The sequence below is a fragment of the Sorghum bicolor genome, chromosome 7 (assembly GCF_000003195.3).
Source record: "Sorghum bicolor cultivar BTx623 chromosome 7, Sorghum_bicolor_NCBIv3, whole genome shotgun sequence".
Classification (NCBI taxonomy): domain Eukaryota; kingdom Viridiplantae; phylum Streptophyta; class Magnoliopsida; order Poales; family Poaceae; genus Sorghum; species Sorghum bicolor.
Genome location: NC_012876.2, coordinates 7,615,878 through 7,639,860, shown reverse-complemented (window position 1 = coordinate 7,639,860; position 23,983 = coordinate 7,615,878). Strand labels below are relative to the sequence as shown.

The 23,983-nt window shown below is 43.6% G+C and overlaps 2 protein-coding genes across 2 annotated transcripts; both read right to left on the bottom strand.

Moving 5' to 3' along the window:
* Positions 8,013 to 10,303, bottom strand: LOC8071139 (polyphenol oxidase II, chloroplastic). Its single transcript, XM_002443942.2, has one exon. It carries the CDS (start codon positions 10,205 to 10,207, stop codon positions 8,228 to 8,230), a length of 1,980 nt encoding a protein of 659 aa, XP_002443987.1. The 5' UTR covers positions 10,208 to 10,303; the 3' UTR covers positions 8,013 to 8,227.
* LOC8071138 (polyphenol oxidase I, chloroplastic) lies at positions 19,840 to 22,369 on the bottom strand. Its single transcript, XM_002443941.2, has 2 exons — positions 21,406 to 22,369; positions 19,840 to 21,046 (listed from the first exon to the last, which is right to left on the bottom strand). Exons 1-2 carry the CDS (start codon positions 22,327 to 22,329, stop codon positions 20,120 to 20,122), a joined length of 1,851 nt encoding a protein of 616 aa, XP_002443986.1. The 5' UTR covers positions 22,330 to 22,369; the 3' UTR covers positions 19,840 to 20,119.

Below are 23,983 nucleotides of genomic sequence, written 5' to 3'. Positions count from 1 at the left end.
TCCGTAAGGACTCATCTGTCGGCAAAAGCTGGGACTTACAGTGCAACCGGGAGAGTCACATGGCTCTGACTTTAGCTCAGTAATAGGATCTTTTCTAACTCGTTAGAGGTTACCCGAAAGAGTGCAAGAGGGGCTTGCCACTTTGGGTGTAGTGCTGCCCCTGTTTCTATGAGTATAGCCGCGATGGAAATGTGCCATAGAAAAGGGGGTTTTCTACATCTGCGTGCCGAGGAAACCTCGCGGCCCTAACTGGTTAGAATAGGCCTATGGAAGGCTTCATAGTGTACCCTGCCCGCTCACCTTGGTAGTGTTTGGGGGTCGACGGACCCCGGGCATATGGGCAACACGACTAGTGCACAACCTCTGCAGAGTGTAAAACTGTTATAACAGCCGTGCTCACGGTCACGAGCGGCCTGGAAAACTCAAAGAATAACTGGTTACTGATGGCTATGTGGTACATGATGATGTATAATTATGTTTTAATGTGACTTAATGACTTAATACGGTTCTAATAACTGATCATATGAGATATTTGGGAGCTTAAGCATAAAATATAATAATTAATGATAAAACACTGACCTACTAAAAGCTGATGCAGTAAACCTAGTCTAGCCTGTTTGAGCCTCATAAATCCTCATGCTATGCTTGTGGAGTACGAGACGTACTCACGCTTGTATATTTCTTTTCTTTGGATAAAAATCCCGGATGGGTAACAGATGGTGGTAGCTATGAGGACTACCCGGAGGACTATTAGGCTTGTGCTTCACCAGTCGACCTTCCCTGTGTGAGGGCCATGAGATAGTTATCTTAGATTATCATATTTACATTTCCGCTATTATGCCAGACTTGGTGATGTAATAACTACGTTTGTTGTAAACACTGCGATGATGGTATTTAATTTGTGACTTATGTGTGTGATTGATCTCTGGGCGCACATAAGTTTATGCATTCAATTTCTTCCTTAAAATTGGGTGTGACACCCAACCCAATGCCCCCTCCCCATCCCTCACATCCCATCTCTCCCAACCCGACGCCCCCTCCCCATCCCTCCCATCCACCGGCACCCCCTCCTCTCCCGCTCCCGCCCTGGTGCCCCTCCCCTTCCCTCCCTCCTGGCGGCCCTCTCCTCCCCTACCTACCAATCCTGGTGTCCCTCTCCCCTCCCCTTGACGGCCGCGTGCGGTGGGTGTTGCAGGCCAGCCGTTGCGAGCTGCGCGGTGGGGTGCGGTCGGCGCGCGCGGTGCAAAGCTGCGCGGAGCGGCGCTGTGGGCCGGTGCACGAACGGCGGCGCGGATCCAGCGACTCTCCCCATGCGGTCGCTCTCCCCACGCGGATTCAGCGGCGGCGCGGATCCAGCGGCTCTCCCCATGCGGTAGCTCTCCCCACGCGGATCCAGCGGCGGCGCGGATCCTCCTCCTCAGGCGCATCCGCGAGCAGCTACCCGGATGGGCTCGGTGGGCCCTAGATGGGCTTGACGGGCTCATTTAGGGTTTTTTCTTTTTTTTTAAATTTTTTTATTTGATTAACCAAGGCAGGCATGAAACCGCCTCGTATAATGGTCGATTTATAGTGACCTTTCATCGGAGACGTTTCTTTTGCCCGCCTCCTAAAATCCAAAATGCCCGTCACAGTTAAGATTTTTTGTAGTAGTGATGGACGATTTGGAAGAATATAAATAAGATGGCCATCGAGAAACATTTCCCTAGTACACCTGATGTTGTGATTCATTCGGCTATCAATTCTCTGTAGACCTGGATGGACTTACAAAGGGAGAACGACAAAGCCAAGATGAAGGAGATGGTTGTTGACGGTCCTTAAGTATCAAATTTAATTATCAAATAAATAAAGAAAAGGATCCAAATGAAATCAAGATCTAGACTTGGGTTTTATCTGACAGAATTCCATGAGTTTTGGTGTTTGTCTATTTCTGCAGGGGGTTATCAGGAAATATGGAAGAAAGGCCCACATGTCGGGATTACGTAAAGATATTAACGTGCTGCGCAATTATCTTACATCTAGAAGACTCCAGAAGCCACGAGACCGAAGCGGAGGCGAAACGGGGCCAGAGGCAGGGCGCCCGCCCTGTCCTACTGGGCGCCCGCCCCCTCCAGGAGTCCAATCAGGACTCTGCTTTGCGGGAGATCTCCACCGACCTAAAGGATGAATCTAAACCATACAATCTATGTCGGTTTGATCCAATGGCCCATATTCACTTGAAGGGACTATAAAACCAGACCCCCTGGCCCCTGGAGGAGGGAGCCTCTCAACCCTAATTCATTGTTCCATCAAGGGAGAAGAAGCCTCTGATCAAGATTAGAGCCACCACATCAATTAGACATCTAGATTAGCATAGCTACATAGGATTAGAACTAGAAGGAGTCAATCTTCGATTGGTTTCCGGATCTGTCAGGAGGATTCTTGGTAATTCTCTAATTGTGCTTCTAATTGCTTTCTAATTATCTTTGTTCTTTAATATTATGAATATGACTTTGTTCTACTTCAATATATTGCTTATGACTTTGCTCTACTTGCTTATATTCAAGATTATATTGTTCTTAGTTTATCATAGTTATGTACTTGGCTTAGTTAGATTCGATCTATATACATGCTTAGGATCGTATAGCGTTTATCCATCGGATCCATGGGTAAATGATAGATATTGTGTAGGCGTGGTGCTTATATCGTATTTATCTGCGATTGTACCCAATATGCCAGATCGTGGGGTGGTTCGTGATAGTGACAGCTTCATTGATTCTTATATAGTCTCCCTCTCGTGTATTGGGCTGGCAGAGCAACATTATTACAGGGGAGTGATTGCTATGTTTCTCATTTACCTTGCTAATATCACTATGCATGGGCGTAGTCTTGTCTCGCAATGATTGCTAAGTATGCTTGCACTAACTATGATATGCTAGACTATATATTTAAGAATAACTTAGAGAATATTCTTGTAGTTCGTTCTAATACCATGCTAATGACTTTCTAGAGTATCTAATTGAGGTGCTTATCATATTTATTATGTGGCTAGATCAGATTAGTTGTCCTTGTCACTATTATTATTTCATATATCTTTTATGTGACACTTATCCCTGTATGAAGAGTTAGATATAATGTTCTCAATTATACATGCAATGATAGATGCTCAATCTCATATTCTATTCTGTAATCAATAGTGATGATCGCTAATCCCTTCCCAGTGGTAAAAATATAAATAACGATACCTGGAATACTTCTCGGTTAAAATGCTGCATCGGTATTAATCTGTGCGCTTGCAGATTCCATTCATTATTTATTTAGAAGAGCAATTGCATATTTCAATACCGCGTCTCTTATATCATGCTGGGGATGACAACTTGGCTTAAGTGGTGTGAGGGATAGGTTTGGCATTTTTGGCACCGTTACTAGATTTAGAGATTAGTCTACTTTTGGTAATGATGTTAAGAATACCCAACAATGGTTCAATCCTTATCTGACTGGATGGTGCAGAAAGATCATTTTACCAACTCTTCTTCGGATGTGGTGGTCATTTAGATTAGTGTTTTTTCTGGATGGATGGCCCTTTCCGTAGTCTGTTCTGGTGTTGGTCTGAACTTTTGCTTGTTGCTGCGCTCCTTTAAACTGGTATCCCCAGTATGTAATGACTCTGTTATTCGCTTTCTTAAAAGCATATATATATATATATATATATATATATATATATATATATACCTCTGTCTCTTTTTAATTGTCGTCGTTGGTGTGCGTGCCACAAGTTTGACTCGATTTATAGAAAATACATGCAACATTAGTATCTCCAAATAAATTTGTTAAAAAACTAGATTCAAACATCTTTCTAATCATACTAATTATGTATTATAAATATTAATATTTTTAGTATATAATTACCGGCAGTTGTTTTTCGGGAAGCGCACTAGCTAGCTAGCTAGGATTAGGAAGCACTACTGAATCCGCCTTCTTTGCCGAGAGCCAGGAGCCATCGGTAAAAGCCTAAAAGCCTTCGGCAAAGGCTTTGCCGAGAGCCTGCCACGTGGGTCTCGACAAAGAGCTCTCAGCAAAGAAGCTCTCGGCAAAGAATTCTTTGTCGAGAGCCACGTGGCAAGCTCTCGGCAAAGACTTTGTTGTTTTACCACAGCCTCCACATGCGATAACAAGACATGTTCCCAAGTTTTGTTATTTTTGAAGTTCATTTGAAATTTATATAATTAAAAATCACATCAACGACACATGGATGGTTATGCTTCGTATAAAAGACATTCAAACTTTTGGATGAGTTTATGGATATAGCCCTCAAATGCACTCTCAAACATGAGTATCATTTTTCGAATGGCTATATTTTATTATTTCAAACACCTACAGTTCAAATTTACTTTTTCAAAAAAATGCAAAGAAAATAAATTAATTTATGAATAGCAAAATATTATAAAAAGCTCTCAAATTTGAACATGTGCTTGTATATAATATGCAAGGGCTATAAAAAAGTCTAGGCCCAAAATTAAAAAAAAACCTTCACTTTTTGCCGAGGGCAAGTGCAAGCCCTCGGCAATGGGGGTCTTTGCCGAGAGCCAGTCGTTGCCCTCGGCAAAGGCCACCTCTTTGCCGAGAGCCTAACGATGTGGCTCTCGACAAAGGTGACGACTACGACAGCCGTTCACAGCACGGTACCTTTGCCGAGAGAGCCCCTCTTTACCAAAAGTCTGGCCATCGGCAAAGGCTCTTTGCCGAAAGGATGACCTGGCTCTCGACAAAGGCAGTTTTTGCCGAGGGTCTGGCTCTCGGTAAGTCAGGGCTCTAACCAAAGCTCGCGTTTCGTGTAGTGAAGCTCTATTTCAATCTTACAACAATTTCCCATATGGATCGATTCGTGGTGCATAAAAAGAAGGCCTTGTTAGTTTTTACACTCGACTGCAAGATAAATAATACGGTAAATGACACTGCAAGAGAGAGAGAGCAACGACATCGACAAAAAGACATGATTCCCCATACAAGACAGATCGACGATTTGGCCAGCCTGCGTGGTCATCATGGATAATGTTTCGTCCTTTGCACACAAAGCTAGATTTTATTTACAATTCTACCATACACGTAAAGTTGCCTTCTGGCCCTGAGGTGGCAATATATATGCTTATTTTAGCACTGATGAACATGAACCAAGGAGAGTAACTCATCAAATTTTAATTTCATTGTGTGCTGTCCAACATGATGCGCCTCATCACATGCCCTGTTTAGCTCCGAAAAGTGAAAAATTTTCGGTACTGTAGCACTTTCGTTTGTTTGTGACAAATATTATCTAATCTATCTAATCATAAACTAACTAGGATTAAAAGATTCGTCTCGTGATTTACAGCTAAACTGTGTAATTAGTTTTTATTTTCGTCTATATTTAATGTTTCATGCATGTGCCACAAGATTCAATATGACGAGGAATCTTGAAAACTTTTTGGTTTTCAGTGTGAACTAAACAAGGCCACAGTCATATTTCGGTTCCAACCCTATAACTGCAGGTCTGCAGCGTGTGATGAACGTCTACAACCAACCAACGTACTTTTAGGCCGTGTTTAGTTTCTCACTCAAAAAAATTTCATCCATCCCATCAAATCTTTGTATACATACATGAAACATTAAATATAAATAAAAAAATAAATTAATTATACAGTTTGGTTGAAAACCGTGAGATAAATCTTTTAAGCCTAGTTAGTCCATGATTAGCATTAAGTACTACATTAACCCACATGTGCTAATGACAAATTAATTATGCTTAATAGATTTATCTTGCAGTTTCCTGACAAGCTATATAATTTATTTTTTTATTAGTTTTTAAAAATTTATTCCGACATATCCGATGCGACGGAAAAAAAAAATCATCTCCAAGGCGTGATATGTGTGTCTACCGACAACGACGTGGTTTTTTGGAGACTTCTTCAGTCGATCGTAAGATCCGCTGGCTCGGTCGGTCATCTCTCCAAATATTCTGATACAGTCATAAAAGATAAGGGGTGTGTAGTAGTTGCGTTGAAAGGCCAGGGTCGAGTGTAGATCTGTAGCAGCATGTTCGTGGTCAGTTGTCATCCGTGCCTGACCGCTCTCCGGGTTTGATGGGATCTATTAGCACTAAAAATTACCCCATCTAATATAGTGCATTATAAGAAATTTAAGACAAATTAGAAGAGAGTATAAAAGACACATGTATTCTATTTTATTTCCTAATCAGACATTATCATCAACGTAAGTAGTGGTGATTGATTGATAAATAGAAAGTATTTAATGTAAAATTAAATTTATTCTCTAAAATGCATTATATTTGAGAATAATTTTTGAATATCAGAATATACTGTATTTCAGGACTGAGAGAGTAATAACTAAGATTAGTTTTTTTTTGGAAAACAGAGGTTTTTATTAAGGCCTTGTTTAGTTTCCAAAATTTTTCAAGATTTTCCATCACATCAAATCTTTATACACATGCATGTAGCATTAAATATAGACGAAAATAAAAACTAATTGCACAGTTTGTCTGTAATTTATGAGACGAATCTTTTAAGCCTAATTACTCTGTAATTGGATAATATTTATCATGTACAAACAAAAGTGCTACAGTAGCAAGAACTAAAAATTTTCGCAAACTAAACAAGGCCTAAACTAAAGAGCAGTACATGTAGTTGATACACAGACTTTAAAACACTCCTAGCTTGTAGACTAGCTAGCTAGATCGTTACCCAAACGCCTGGGAAAAGAAAACCGTCACCACCTATTACAACTATATACCCTGCATATCCGACCGTTGAAGAATATCTCAAGAACAGAGTCGATGGGTACCTGCATAAATAACCTGCAAAGGAGAATAAAGTTTTTTTTAAAAAAAAACAATCCTATTCTGTGCAACCATATAGACCAGACAATTACACCTGCTCCCGAAAGAACTAAAGACCTCAACACTTTCTTGACACCATACAATACAACCAACTACTAAACATATGTGATACATTGGGGTTTTGATAAATTAAACGCTATGTGAACATTGCTCCGGACCCATTGCGCAAAACAGCAATCAATAAACAAGTGCCGAATTGTCTCGTCCTCGTGACAAAAGCAATAAGTTTTGTTTCCTTGCCATTTGCGCTTTATTAAATTATCCTTAGTTAACACAACACCTCTCCTCAGATGCCACGAGAAAATTTTAAACATAAAGGGAGCTTTCGATTTCCACAGTCTCTTGTTAGTATTTGGTATTGGAGTTTGTATAATAGCTCTATAGAATGATTTCACCGAGAAATGACCATTTTGGTGTAAGGATCAATGAAATTCACCCGGATTTAAGAACTCTCTCTACTTGGCATGGTGCTTACATATTTCTAGAAATTAAGGGCTTGTTTAGATACACCCAAAAACCAAAAACTTTACAAGATTTCCCATCACATCGAATCTTGCAGCACTTGCATGGAACATTAAATATAGATAAAAAAGATAACTAATTGCACAGTTTATCTGTAAATCACGATACGAATCTTTTAAACTTAGTTACTTCATGATTAGACAATGTTTGTCAAATAAAAACAAAAGTGCTACAGTGTCAAAATTCAAAAAAAAATTAGATCTAAACAAGGCAAGCAATGCCAGCCTTTCAGTGATATAGCACGTGCTTACATATTTCTAGAAAGCAATGCCTACAGACAATGACATGATTTTTTTGGAGACTTCTTCAGTCGTATATAAGATCCGCGCGCTGGCTCGGTCATCTCTCGAAAGATTCTCATGAAGATAAGGTGTGTACTTGCGTTCAAAGACCACTACATGAACGTGTACTTCGGTGCATATTGAATTTAGTTTGCAAATTAAATTCATTGCAGCAAAAAAAAAAATCTCCTTCAAGTCTGCAATTTCTTTCAGATACACCGCTAAATGTCCACGTAAATCAATCGAAATGTTCTGAACTTTCAACTATATATATATTCATTGAAATCAACATTAATTTCCACATCGGACTATATATGCAATTTCTCAAAACCTACCTACATGTAGCAAGAATCATGCATTCCATATATTACTGTCCCGCCGCAATGTGCCGGAGTTTCATTTCATCCAGTTTATTAAAAACTTACAAACACAATAATCAAACGGCAGGAGTAGAACATTTTACTAATTTATTTTTAAACCTTATTAAAAAGAAATCGCCGCCGCTGCTCAGTCACCGGCCGGCGGCGGCGCGGCGAAGATAACAGCCAGCAATGCGTTCTCATGCGTTCTCGATGGTCGGCGGCAGGTAGATCTTGATCTCCTCGTCGGTGTGAGGAACCAGCACGATGTCGACGGCGCTCTCGTTGGTGAGCCCGAGGTCGGCCAGCACCCCGTCGATGAAGAGCGTGACCTTCCCCACGAGCGTCCCGCCGGCGGCGTTGGAGCTCGGCACGGCGGTGAAGCTGCCGGCGTACTCGCAGTCCTTGGGCCCCACCTTGCCGGCGTCCTCCTTGGGCACGTTGATGATCACGTCGAACTTGTTGTTGATCTGCGGGTCGTACTCGATGCCCTCGATGAGCAGCACCAGGTCCTTCCCTGGCTGCTTCGCCGGGATCGCCACCGACGGCACGTCCACCGCCTCCTTCGTCAGCGTCAGCGGGAACTCCGACGCCACCTTGGGCTCCGCCGCCGGCACCGACGACGACGGCGTCTTGCCGGACGAGAACCGGGTGGGCTTGCTCTTGAGCCACGGCAGCGCCGCCTCCGACTCCTTGTCGTAGGTGTAGCCGAGGTTGGTGACGTCGAGCACGTCGCGGAACTTCATCCGCACCAGCCGCGGGCTCTTGACGTCGTCGTAGAAGACGAAGCTGGTGTCGAGCCACTCCGCGTCGTCGAAGCCCTTGCCGCCGAGCTTGGTGGACCAGAGGTGCCACATCCGGTCGACATTGGCGTGGTGCGAGTAGAAGAGCGGGTCCCTCCCCGCCGTGCCCAGGAACCCCATGTCGTTGTTGCAGTGCGGCTTGCCGTCGTGCGCCACCACCCCGCCGCCGTCCACCGTGCAGGTCGCCGGAGCCTTGGGGCTCGACCTGCCGGCCCACACGTGCACCGTCGTGTGCGCCATCCGTTCCAGCGTGCCCTGCGCGTTGCTCGCCTTCACCTTCGGCGCGCCGGCGCCCTGCCGCCTCTTGGAACGCTCGTTCACCTCCTTCACCCGGGAGCTCGCCTCGCTGCAGAGCTTCTCGCCGAGGAACGCACGAGGCCCCTTGCCGTCACGGATTTGCTGAATGTATACGGTGGCAAGGTTGGTCCGAACGGCGTCGTCGTAGGCCTGGCGCGCGGCGGCGTCGGACACCGGCGGCGGCGTGAACGGGACGGTCGGCCGTCGGGGAGTTTTCAGGTAGTCGAGGTCGATGAGGGCGTCGTTGTTGTCCATGTTCCGGTAGGGGTCGAACAGCGGGTTGTCGTCGTCCCCCTTGAAGACGGCGGGGATCCCCATGCCGGCGGGGGTGTCCCAGCCCCAGTACGGCAGCGCGAAGGTGTCGTCGCCGATGAGGTCGCCGAGGGCGCGCTCGTAGAAGTAGATGTACATGCGGTGCCACGGCGCGAAGATCCAGGAGAAGTGGACGTCGAAGGGGCGGTTCTTCTCCGACGGGTCCAGCCGGTAGTGGCCGTCGCAGTAGGACTCGTGGACGGCCGCCTGCGCCGCGAAGCTCAGCGGGTTGGACTTGTCCAGCGCCCGCATCTTCCGGACGGCCTCCTTGTACTTGGCCTGGTACTCGGCGTCCAGGAGGTGCGCCGGCTGCCGGATGCGCGTCACCTTGGGCTCCGGCGTGAAGTCGACGACGGGGATCCGCGTCGCCGGCGGGCACGGGAAGCCGCGGTTCGGGTCCGAGCACTCCACGATCTTGTCCGTCACCTTCTCCCCGCGGCGGCAGCTCTCCACGGGGTTCGCCTCCAGGGCGAGGGCGATGGACGCAAGGTCGTCAGGGTACCCGACGAAGCCGGCGGCGACGCCGCTCAGGCCGGTGAGCACTTGACGACGGGGCAGCCAAAGGAGGCGGCTGTCGACGTCGTCGCCGTCGCCACGGCGGCCTCCGCCGCTGCTGGCCCTGCACTGCATTGTGCGGTGCCGCCGGCGCCCAGCGCCAGCGGCATTCTTCTTGGGGAGCGTGGATGGGCATGCAGAGGGTGTCGAGGCGACAGCGGTGGTCGCCGGGACGAGGAAGCTGCTGGAGGCGGCGGCGCTGGGCGTCGCCATGCCGCGTGGACAAATCAGCTGGACTACGTACGTGTACGTTAGATTAATTATGGATCTTTTGGTATTGCTGATTTGTGCTGGGAAAGCATCAGTGTGCCCCCCCGGTATATATGCATGGTACAAAGATGGGGACGGTGCTCCAAACGGGTATCCGCGGTTCTTCTCTAGTGTAACTAAATGAACTAAATAGGAAAAAAATGAGAGAGGAAATTGTATATTTAGTTCATTTAGTAGAACCGCGGGTATCCATTTGGAAGGCCATCCGCATCCTTACATGGTACCTCGAGACGAGACGCCGCCATGAGCCAACTATTTGCTGCTCGATCGCTCTAATCCAACGCGTGCTGCTCCGTCCGTCCGTCTCAAATTATAAGTTATTTTAAAAACTTTGAAGAGTCAAAATATCTTATGTTTGACTAAAGTTATAGAAAAATTATAAAAATTTATAATTTTAAATAGATATTCTATGAAAATATAATTAATAAAAAAACTTAAGGATACATAGTTAATATCATAAATGTTATTATGTTGTCATATAAATTTAGTCAAATTTAAAATATTTTGACTCTTTGAGATTTTTAAAATATTTTATAATTTAAGATAGAGGGAGTAACACTGTCGCGGGCACAAAAATTAGTCATTATTATTGGCGTGCCCACACGTTGGAACATGCATGGGGTCTATTGTTTTTCAAGTCTGCATGTGTAAAATAATTTCAACCACCTATAATTTGAACAGGCCACATTTTTATTAAGTAGAGTCAAGTTATTGAATCACTCTCTGGAATCTAGATTCTCTTAGTCTTTGGGATATCTAAACAAGCTCTTAGTTTCCTTGAATATATTTTTTTTTTCAACCGTGTGGATAAGGCAATACAAACTTGTGGTTTTGATCGACAGATTGACCCGTGATTGCTGATTGGTCATCACATTCACATGGCATGTACTGTACCTGCCATGCCGAGTCGGCGACCACGGAGGCATCTCAAGGCATGCATCTCTGGCCTGCTATGTACTACCACGAGAAGGAGCCCAAACGGACAAGACGTGGTCACAGCGCTCTGCTGCGCCTCGCATGCATTTGCAATGCACCGATCGTATAGTAGCTGACGAGCCCTGCTGGCACGTCGTCTTTTTCCGAGCCGCTCCATTTGTGCCGACCCGCCCATGCATGGGCAGATATGTGTGTGTCGTCGTCACACGTACTTTAATTTTGCGGCAGCAATAATATAGATAGATACTCTCTCACGGAAAGAATTCCAGTGTTCCAAGGGCCTCAAGCACCGTGTAGATTATAGAAAAATCCACCCTCCCTCACCCGTCGTCAAATAAATATTAGAAAAACGACCGGCGACGTACCTCACCATCCACTTCTAATAAGCTGTTGACACTTCTAAGCTGTTGACATACCGCCTCATCTACAAATAAGTTTTGTAGAGACGATCAGTAAAAACCATACCGTCTATTGTCTAGCACTGGCAGAGCCACTAAACACTAGCAAGTTTCAGTCCAGACATACATCATTCCGGACAGAAGGTTGGCATATCATGCCCAAACACTACCAAGTTACAATGAATATATTGCCTAAAGGCTTCGCATATCATGCCTAACAAATCAGAAGTAGTTTTGGCTGGGATGTCCTACATCCAGTCTATGATGATGGATGTATTGCTTGAGCATCTTGAGTGCCACGATCACTATCATTATCTATTTGGTGCATGCATACCGATCAGGGAACTCCCTACGTGCCTTATATGGCCTGGCGTAAGGTTACAAATCCTAATCTCGGTTTATAAATAATTGTTCCATATTCGGTTACAACCATATATATTTGACTTAATTATATTCTTATGTAGACGAGGTACCCTTGGTGGAATCCTCCTAGCTAGTTGACCTGGCCCATCTTTTTGTCTTGCTGGTTATGGCTTCTGTGAGGATGATACCCGTGGGCCACGTACTCGTCAACAGAGAAACAACATCATATGCTCGCTTGAACCGTGTGAATCCCTACAAAAGTGCATGGAGAGAAAAAAAAAACTAAAGCAATTTTCTTGGTTTTCTTCATCATAATGGTGACAACTATTATATATCGGTCTAGTTCTCAACAACTTGGCAAGAAGAAATAAATTTCCAAAAAAAATAAACTTTACTCATGTATAGTGTATCCATAGATGGCTAAAATATTCAATGCAAAAACATCTAGCTACTCGATGAAATTGTGAAAAATCTTTTAGGAAAACATACTTAGGGGTTTTCAAAAAAAAAAAAATCAGAACTATCCACATCCTATAGTTCTTCGTAGATAGACATTATCACAAAATTTGATATTCAAACTCTTAACAAATTTTAGATGCATGTAAGCAAGAGGACATAGTTCCTTGGAATTTGTCTTCTACATATATTTGTTATTTTCATATATGAAACTTTCTAGATTGAGTTTTTTTTTTTTGCAAAAGTTCATATTCATAATCATTTGTAAGTTTATATGTATAAAAGTAACAATTTCCAATGCTTGTCTACTATAAGACAAACTCTAGTGCATATGAATCCAAAGCTATATCATAAAAAGTTAATCAAATTTGAATCACAGCTATTGCAACAAAGTACATCCATAGATGCACTATAGATATGTTAAGTACATATTTTCATTTCACTATGGACGGTTGGTTTTCACCGATTTTATATATATATATACACACTCTTTCCATACAAATAACTTTCTAACGTATACCCATCTTTTCCCTGCGGGATTCTTCACCTTCTTAGCTGGCGGCTCTCCTCTTCATCTTCTACTTGGAGCGAAATGCATGCATGATGCAGCAGCGCACGATTAGCAGTGGCAAGGCTAGAACAATGTGAAAATTTGAGTTGTAACCATGGGCAAAATTTGATTTTATTGCGGTATTTTCATCTTTCTGTGGGCGAACCATCAACGTAGCTTTACCACTGCGAACTGCGAACTAGAGGACCGGTAGACAGCGATGGTCCCAGCCACCGGCAGGCCAAATGCCTGACTGCTGGCAACCTACAGGCACAGGAATTCCACCCGTGACTGAGAGGGACCACCATGTAGCTAAGCACGTGGATCACTAGCCAGTAGGAGTACCTAGCTAGTTTTACACCAGCACGCGCGTCAACTACTGCAAGTTTTTTAAAACTAAAAAAAAGCCTTCGCAATTATTATCCAATCATAAACTAGCTAAAATTAAGAGATTACGTAAATTATAGATAAACTGTACAATTAATTAATTTTTTATCTATATTTAATGTTTTATATATATATATATATGTATTACAAGATTTGATGTGACAACAAATCTTACAAAAAATTTTAGCTTAGCAACAAATAATAGTGCTACAGTCCATACTCGTACACACTGCCACAGCCCCACTGCAGCCTACTGGCTGCCAGGGGCGGTTCTAGAGTAGAAGCATGGGACAGCTGTCCCTCCAAATTTTTTTGAAAAACATTTAATATATATACTCTTTAATAATATATACATGTATAATACATTGTTATACATAATTGCTAGTCTACTCAGCTTATATAACAACCTTAACACTCTATATTCACAACTATTTTATCACCGTTTAGTGATCTAATTATGTTATGTTCATATCGATGAACTATATCGTTTTCGTTCGTACCCCCATGATTAAAATCCTAGATCCGCCACTGCTGGCTGCCCCCAGCGAGATCTTTTCTGTTCTGCCTAGTGATACAGTGCCCGGATCTCAGGGACAGATGAGAGAGGCCTGCTGCCAATGGGTTGGGCGTCCAATGATGATCTTTTTCGTTCAGTTACATTTTGGCATTGTTTAGTTCCGAGAATCGAAAAGTTTTCTGTAGCATTTTATTTGTTTGTGACAAATATTATCCAATCATAGACTAAACAAGGCCTTTTATACTACTAGCAACCCTGCTTTGTATCTACATGAAAATTGTTACCTTTTTATCACATTTACTTTGATCTGTATATTATTTTCTGACCTCAAAACCTGCATAACCCCTATAGTCTACCCAAAATGACCAAAGCCTTGTTTACTTCCCGAAATGAAAATTTTCGTGACACTGTAGCACTTTCGTTTGTTTGTGGTAATTATTATCCAACCATAGACTAACTAGGCTTAAAAGATTCGTCTCGTCAATTTCGACCAAACTGTGCAATTAGTTTTTATTTTCATTTATATTTAATATTTCATGCATGTGTCTAAAGATTCGATGTGACAGGGAATCTTGAAAAATTTTGCGTTTTTGGGTGGAAGTAAACAAGGCCCAAGTATTGTCTGAGTTACTAAATTTCTGACTAGTACGAGGTACCCAATTGGAGTTACATTCTCTGTATCAAAATAAATGAATGCTCAGTATATTGCTACACATCTGGAAGTAAATAAAGGGGGGAAATCGAATGTAAGCATAACTTACTTGTTGGATTGTGCCATTAGATTTTAACTAAAAAGTTAAGGGCTCCAATAACACGACACAACAATGTACATATACGAGTGAATTTTCAGACTTACGAACAAATAATATATAGTGAAGTAGGGAAGATTTATTTCTGCTACCTATAGAGAAGTAGTATAAGGCCTTGTTTCGTTCGAAATTTTTTTGGAAAATCGACACTGTAGCACTTTCGTTTGTATTTGACAAATATTGTCCAATCATGGACTAACTAGGCTCAAAAGATTCGTCTCGTCAATTCCGACCAAACTGTGCAATTAGTTTTTATTTTTAATTATCTATATTTAATACTCCATGCATGTGTCTAAAGATTTGATGTGATGAGGGAATCTGAAAAATTTTGCAAAACTTTTTGGGAAATAAACAAGGCTAACAGGAAGAGAAGATGAGACGCCAGTCATCACCTAGTTCACAGCAAAGCGCATCACTCCACCTACCGCAACACCTCGTTCAGTCACGACATGAGCCTTTGTGCACCGACCTCTAAACACTACTTTGGAAGACGATGTCGCTCCACGGCATGACAACTATGGCGGGCGCGACGAGTGGAGTAGACATGAGCGTGAGCATGACTTGGCGGCAGCGGCGGCGGCAATGCAAGCATGCCAAAATCTCTGCTTCGATGATTTTCCACGCCTAAACCAGCCTCTGAGCGTCAAAATAAGGGTCGTCCATCCCTCAGTGAGGAAGTGGGCCTCTTACTTGGCCTGCATTTTCTGTGTGGGCTGAGCACGCTAGCAAGGGGAGAGATGGGCAGTAGACAGTAGTCACCATTGGTGAGTGAGGATGTGACCTATCTTGCTGCATTTGCACATTTGGATGTTTGTTTCATGGACAGTTTTAGTTAGAATTTAGAAGCTAGAACTAAAAATTCAGAAGTGATCTTTTTATTATCGTTGCATGTCTGTAATTTTCATACTAGTAACCATATCCCAATTGATTCTGGACCTCAAATTTGACCAGCCATTACATGTGCCTGAACTGAGCTAAACAAGAATTATCCTTGCCTCTGAACTGCATTAGAAGTAGGCATTAAGGTTTAATAACTACTATCCCAACTCATGGCTGAATATATCTAGTATCCTAACAAGTTAAATTAGTTGTGGAAAAAATATCTGTCTAATAGCATATAGGGTATTCATGATCTGTGTTCCTATCCCAACTCATATGGTTCTCTACTATTTATTTTTTTCCTAAAGTTTTACGGTGCTCTCTACTGATTTGGATAAATACTTAGTTAAATAGGTGTGATTTTGGTATATTGTGGTCTCATGATTGCACCTGCTACTCCTTTCTACAATTTGATCTGCACGTAACTTGCGATATACAATAGGATGCAATGATAAATTAAACAAGTGTCCACTGCAGTACTGCTTGATGACTGCTTCCTGCAATTTGGCCTGCTGGTGCTGTATGTCATATCTCAGATTCTGTCAAGCATGATTCTACATTGTAGATTGCTGAGAACTTAATATTTAATTTTTTTATTGTGCAAGTTAGACAATGCATACCTCCCAGTGCTACATTGCGAGATAGGTGTATGAGCATGATTTCTTGCCTTGTAGCTTACCCAGTTCTACTCCATTCTAAGTTCGAACTGCGAGTTTCTTGCATGCTATGCTTCTATTGTCTAATGAGAATTATTCTGATTTATAATATGTTACTTGTGACTTGTTATTTAAATTTACTAAGATCTTGCTGTGATGACTTAATGTAAGTGTGATGACCAATGATTTAAATTTACTAAGTTCTGATTTGTAATCTATTGGATGACCAATTAGTTCGGATGTAAAGCCATGCACTCTATATAACTTTGGTGTTTTAATTGACAGTCAATTCATATACATGTATTAGGATTTTAGGACAGATAAGCAGGTAAGGTGGACACTATCTATCTCTACTTTCTGGATTGTAATTTCTGGACTGCAACATTGTGAACTTAGAATCATTTAGTATTCTACAGAGTGCAACTGAAGCAGGAACAACTCCTGCCTAAACACTGACGCGACGAGCGTGGACACCATGTCACCGATCCCACCGAGCATGGCGGCATCAAGGCGTCGGGAGCCATTGCTATGGTTGGGTTCCTCAACACCATTTTCAATGGCAAGTGTGCCCAGTCCGTGGTGCAGTCGGTGCTCCTGCCTGAACACTGACACGGCGAGCGTGCACCACGTCGCCGACCCCTCCAGCCATGGCGACATCAAGGCATCGGGAGCCATTGCTATGCTAGGTTGCTCAACACCATTTTCAATGGCAAGCGTGCCCAGTCCGTGGTGCAATCGGTGTCACAGGTGCACCGGAGTCTATGCTAACTGCGTAAGCAGTGTAGCCTGGAGTTGTTAGATAGCAAGAACAGTAATCCGGCCACGGTGCCCACCACAGCCATGGAATGCTGGGATGGTGCTGGAGCTAGAACAGAATATGTTCTACTGGGTGTAGACGCACAATTTTACAAAGAAACTGATCCACCTCATACTTGATTAGATTGCTCAGGTCTTTTTTCCTGTTCAGAATCAGAAGTTTAAGATTTGACTTGTAACATCTATTTTTTTCTCTATTATGCTATGCACACCAATTAAGCAATATTCAAAAAATATTTTAGATATGACATGGCTATAAATATTATTTGAAATTGATTAGTCGCCAGGTATCCTAACCTTCTAATTATGTTAATTACACTGGAACCAGTATCAGAACCTCATGTTCTCTATGTTATATGCTCTAGACTGAAAAATATTGAACCAAATAATTATAATTTACTCATAAGTTCCATTTAAACTGGCATATATTACCCCCCCCCCCCCCTATATCCTAAAAACACCCTATCCCACCTTCCTTTACTTATAAGTTATTAACCAAGATAGTTTTATCAGGCCCCTACATTTACTAAGCCAATATATGATAGTACCAAATTTATATTAGATCATTAATCAAGTAAGAAGATTGCTGTTTTCACATGATTTTATTTGTACACAAAATACAACGGGCACGTCCACTGGCCATTTGCGGCAATGCCGCGATCTTTTCTAGTAACTAGTTTCCATGACAAACTAGCAAAGGGGTTCCACGCTTTCATGAGGAGAGTCCATGGGTTTTCAATATAAAATGGGAAGATTTTCTATCTGAGCAACTCTAACAGATGATGTATATTTATCTTGGAGTCTAAATTTAGATTTTTTTTTAAGGAAAACAGGACTTCAACAGGTACTGTATCCAGTCATCCAAAATAAGAAGCCATGTATCCCGTACTGTCTAGAAATAGCATGCCATGGGCGCTTGCTATTCCTCCTCTTCTCTGGCATGAGTTTTTGTTCGGTGCTCCCCTCACGGCACCAATTTTAGTTGAGGCTATCAAAAAATAGCATGTTTTGAAATATACAAGAGGAAAAAATAGCTAGGCTGTTGTAGAGTCCTTTTTTATCAAGACTTTTTATTTTACACAATGGCTCAAACAAGGAATTTGGCTATCAGTTTTAGACGAACTCTTGGAGTTGCTCTTATTTTGTTCTTGTGTTGTGGTCATAGGCAGTCCAATGGGTCACAGAATTTTCATACCAATTTTGTTCCCGTGTTGTGGTCATGGGCGGCCCAATGGGTATCTATGACCTGAATGGACATGGGTCTAGGTATAAAATTAAACCCGTGATGGATTATACATTTTTTTGTTGGTAGATAAATTTTATGTTTATGGGTATAAGTTTGGATTGACAAAACCTAATAGGTTTATACTCGTTGCCATCTCTATGTGTAGAACCAGAGAAACCTCAGCAACAGAAAAGCAACCCGGCCGGGTGCTCATGTATGCATATGAGATGTGAAACGAGTGTGACCTTGGACAGCATAGCATATGGGAGGATCGGCAGCCAGCGTGCGCACACATACACAGTATCTAATTTGTGCTACGGGGTGATCAGCATATCATAAACCAGACTAGTTGTGTATAGAACCACAATAAAAACGACAATTTGCCAGGTTCGTTGCTAGCTTGGGGCAACACCGGCTGCGGTTCATTGTGGTGCCTTGAGGCGATAGGCGGCAGCACACTGACCGATTACCGTTCTGGTGATCAGCATCATAAACCAGAATGGTGCCAACTACTGGAGAGCAAAATGAGCTAAATAAGTACTATAGGCTAGCACCAGTCTAGAATATAGCAGCCCAGCTTGCGAGCAATTATCATTAGATTTAGAAAGCAGCCCAAGATTTTGCAGATGCAGGCCAGTTTTGCCTGAGTGTCTTATGGGCCTGTATAAACCGGCGCAGGCCAGCTTTGGCAGTCCGGACCTAAAATTCATGTTTTTCCCCTATCCGATCTCATGCGAAACATATAAATTGTATGCAGAGAAGTTTCTTATTGAGATAAGATCATACTTTCAATTTACATGAGAGGATCACAACTGATTAAGTATCTATCTATCACTACCAAAATGGTGGACTTCTTCTAGTGATTTTAAGTAGTAGTAAAACCATACTAGTCATAGCACATGGGAATCTCACTAGAAGACATTTAGTAGGAAACATTTATACTAAATTTTGCTAAAACACTAAGAGAAGTCCACCTCACTAGGAGAAGTCTAAAATTCTAGTTGTCTATCCAATCGAAAAAAAAACACTCTTTGACCATTTACTCCCGCTCCTCATTCTTCGTCGATGTTGCATGGTTGGTGGTCCAACGACGATGAAACTCTACAGAGGCCGGCCATCTAGGGAAGTCCATCATCACTGTCGCATGTCTTGAGGGGCGAAAGGGTCCATTCAAGGTGCGTGGGATTTGGGTTTCAAGAGACCTCACAGCTTGTGGAGTTCAGGGTTTCAAGAGACCTCACAGAGTGTGTCTTATATATCGCACTCCTGGCGAGGCTCCTCCAACGACATACCTTGCATATCGCGCTCATCGCTAGAGGGTGCTAGGTAAAGCATTCATGTGTGAGCATATTGTAAGCGTCAACTGAGTTAAAAGTTGGATAGATAGGTTAACCTTTTTCTTGCCTTTACGAAGAGATCTAACTCTTTGCCGGTGTGGGGAGCCTATTCGTTTGTCTAAAAAACCATAACTGAAAGTACCGTTCGTTGATTTGTTGTGAAAAAAAACACTACCGAATGACTGGCAAATTCGGCAGATAAGCTCAAACGAACCGGACCTTAATTAGTAACTAGTGTCCATAGAGTGCCAACACCCTTCAGGGTAAGTTGGAATATAATTAAGCTCACAATCATCTATAATTAAAACCTAGGTACGACATCATAACAATTTTACTGCATAGATTCTACCATGGCCTTCTTCCTAAACCACTCTCAATACAATCAGCTGGTACAGTACTTTTATTCTTGCGGGCAGTACACACCACCCTACCGGCGGTGCGCGCTGTGCGTGACTGCATGAAACCATGGTCGACGAATGACCACACACACACATACACACACGAGTACACATACGTACGTACGCTGCTAGTTTCGATTCTTGATGATGGGGCGAACGTTGATGGTGACCTTGGCATCTGTACGCGGCACGATAACGACGTCGACGGAGCTGTCGTCCTCAGCGTCGAGGTCGTACAGCACGTCGGTGATGCAGAGGGTGACTTTCCCGATCCGCGTCTCGCCGCCGCCGGAGCCCGGCACGACGGCGAAGCTCCCGGCGTACTCCTTGTACTGCGGCCCGACCTGCAACGCCTTGTCCGCGGGCAGGTTGATGGCGACGTCGAACTTGTTGTTGGCCTGCGGGTCGAACTCGATGCCGTCGATCACCAGCAGCTGCTCCTTCCCGGCCTCCCTGGCCGGCACAGCCACGGCCGGCACCTCCACGACCTGGCCCTTGGTCAGGGCGAGCGGGAACACCGGCGCCGCCGCCGACGACCTCGCCGCCGCGCCGCTCTCCTTGCCGTGCGGCACCAGCTTCGTGATCTTGGGTCGCAGCCACGGCAGGTCCCTGTCGTACTCGGCGTCGTAGGTGTAGCCGAGGTCGCGCGTGTCCAGGACGTCGCGGAACTTGATCCGGACCTTCCGGGGGCTCTTGACGTCGTCGTAGAAGACGAAGGTGGCGTCGAGCCAGTCCGTGTCCGTGATGCCCTGCCCGCCGCCGAGCCTGGTGGACCAGAGGTGCCACATGCGGTCGACGTTGGCGTGGTGGGAGTAGAAGACCGGGTCGTTCCCGGCCGTCCCCAGGAACCCCATGTCGTTGTTGCAGTTGAAGGCGCCGTCCTTGTGGCTCAGCACGCCGCCGGTGCTGGCGTCGCAGGGCTTCGTCGTCGGCTTGCCCACCCAGACGTGCATCGCCGTGTGCGCCATACTCTCCAGCGTACCCGCGCTGCCGCGGCCCTCGATGGCCGTGCAGTACTTCTCCCCCAGGAACGACTCCGGGCCCTTACGTACTTGCTGTCAAAATGAAATGAAGCGAAATTCAAGGTGGTTAATTACCAGCTCATCACATACTGTGTACACGCCGAGTTTATATATATATATATATATACTTGTTTATCAGTTTGAGTATGTTTATATACTCATATTAAGATACTCTAGATCTTACCACGCGAAATTTTTTCAAAAAAAAATTATATTTTAAATATATTACTAAAATGCCACTACTATATATATATATATATATATGTATATGTATGTATGTATGTATGTATGTATGTATGTATGTATGTATGTATGTATGTATGTATGTATGTATGTATGTATGTATGTATGTATGTATGTATGTATGTATGTATGTATGTATGTATGTATACCTGGGTGTATATGGTGCACAGGTTCCTGTTAACAAGATCCTTGTATTTTTCGTCCTTTGGGCCCTTGAAATCGATGGGCTTGTCATCTTTGTGGCTGAGGTAGTCTAGGTCGACTAGGGCGTCGACATTGGCCATGTTCCGGTTGGGGTTGCACAGCGGGTTGACGAAGGAGCCCTTGAAAAGAGCCGGGACCACCATGCCGGCAGGGTGGTCCCAGCTCCAGAACGGCAGCGCGAAGGTGTCGTCGCCGATGAGCTGCCCGAGGGCGCGCTCGTAGAAGTAGATGTACATGCGGTGCCACGGCGCGAAGATCCACGAGAAGTGGACGTCGAAGGCGGGGTCGACGCCGTCCTTCTTCGCCGCCGACGACGACCGGTGGTAGCTGTAGTAGCTGTCGCAGTAGGCCTGGTGGATGGCGGCCTGCGCCTTGAAGCTCAGCGGGTTCGACTCCGGCAGCGCCTTCATCTTCGCGACGGCCTCCTTGTACTTCTCCTGGTTTTCGCGGCTCAGGAGATGCACCGCCTGCCGGACGCGCTTCACCTTCGTCTCCGGCGTGAAGTCGACGGGGGACGACGGCGACACCAGAGGGCAGGGCTTCTGATTCGCCGTGTCCGTGCACTGCAACACCTTCTCGTTCACCTTGTCCGCCGCCGTGCACGGCGAAGTCGTCGACGAATCTGCACCGGACGCCACGCCAGGGTACCAGGCGAGCCCGGCGGCCACACCGGTCAGGCCGTTGAGCATCACGTCCCGACGGGGCAGCGGCCACAGGAGGCCGTCATTGTCGCCGCCGGCGGTGGCCCTGCACGACACCGTGCGGCGCCGCCGGAATCTGGCGGCGGTGGTCTTCTTGGACGGGCATGCAGAGGGCGCCGAGGCGAGGGGCCTGGAGGTGGCGCAGGCGCTTGCCATGGATCCGTTCATGTCTACGAGACTACACAGCGGTCTGGATTTGGACGTTGCGATGCACAACCATCGTCCATGCCCACAAGGCCAGTATATATAGTGAAAGTGTACACTGCCTCGGCAATTATTGGCCTGGGTTCTCGCTCCATTTCAAAATTAAGGCCTTGTTTAGTTAGCAAAATGAAAAGTTTTTGGATATCGTAGCACTTTCGTTTGTTTGTGACAAATATTGTCTAATTATTAAAAAACTAGACTTAAAAGATTCATCTTGCGATTTACAGACAAACTGTATAATTAGTTTTTGTTTTTTACTATATTTAATGCCCTATGCATATGTCGCAAGATTCGATGGACAGGGAATCTTAAAAAGTTTTTGATTTTTGGGTTAAACTAAACATCCGAATTTATTTTGAATTTCGACACTGTAGCATTTTTGTTTTTATTTGCCAAACATTGTCCAATTATAGAGTAACTAGGCTTAAAAGATTCATCTCGCAATTTACAGGTAAACTGTACAGTTAGTTTTTGTTTTCATCTATATTTAATGCTCCATACATATACCGCAAGATTCGATGTAATGGAGAATCTTAAAAACTTTTTAGTTTTTAGGGTGAACTAAACAAGGCCTAAGTCTCCTGCATGTCCACCGTCTCGGTTCTTTTGTCTGTATGCACTGTAGCAATTAGCATCTGCGGGTGCAAACCTATGATGTCATCATGGATTGATAGGTATGCACAAAATCATGCTTCACAAGCCAAACTAGTTGTGTGGATGCATTCCATCCTCACCCACACATTATCCACAGGTAAAAGGTAAATAATGCATACTCCATCTGTAAATAAATGTTTGTCGTCACGATTTACGTACCGATAACTTTGGCTCGATTCATAAAAAATACGTACAACATTTCTATTTTCAAATAAATTTATTAAAAGATTAGATTCAAATATCTATCCAATGATACTAATTATACATGTATCATGAATATTAATATTTTTAATATATATTTAATTAAAGTTATTTCTTAAAAAACGAAAATAAGAAACATTTAGGGAGGGAGGGAGTAGTTGTTAGGATGCATTCCATCCTCACCCACACATTACCCCCACAGGTAAAATAAATAAATAATGCATAGTATGTCCATGCGCAGCCAACCAAAACACCTACCTCCACAGAGAGTCACTCCATCCACATGTACTGTGTTTGGTCTCAACATCTACTATGTAGCCTACTAGCTAAATAGTCATTTTTGGATCATTGCGTGCTCACCATGCTTCCTCTTATTATCTGGTCCAGAATATATGTGACAATCATGACATCAAAACCCATTTGAGCAACCAAACACACCAAAATTTTGATCATTAATGAATTTCAAACTATTTAGTCTGTGAACTTAAAAGTTGCATGTGTAGACATATCTTTTAGCATACTTTCGTAGTCTCATTTATTTGTTGAATGCTAGACATATTGCCTTTGTTCCAAATTATAAGTTGCTTTAACTTTTTGGGTACATCAATTTTGTTACATATCTAAATATAATAACGTATGTATAGATACATTGCAAAATTTATATGCCAAATAAGTCAAAATGACTTATAGTTTGGAACAAATGGAGTATTTTAATCACAAATACTTGGTAAAACTGTACTTTAGGGGCAAAATCATCAACAAT

Coding starts and splice junctions, on each gene's coding strand:
- LOC8071139 (XM_002443942.2), bottom strand. CDS start 10,207: ATGGCGACGCCCAGCGCCGCCGCCTCCAGCAGCTTCCTCGTCCCGGCG.
- LOC8071138 (XM_002443941.2), bottom strand. CDS start 22,329: ATGAACGGATCCATGGCAAGCGCCTGCGCCACCTCCAGGCCCCTCGCC. Junction 21,047..21,405: donor TGTGCACCATATACACCCAG/GTATACATACAT, acceptor TCATTTTGACAG/CAAGTACGTAAGGGCCCGGA.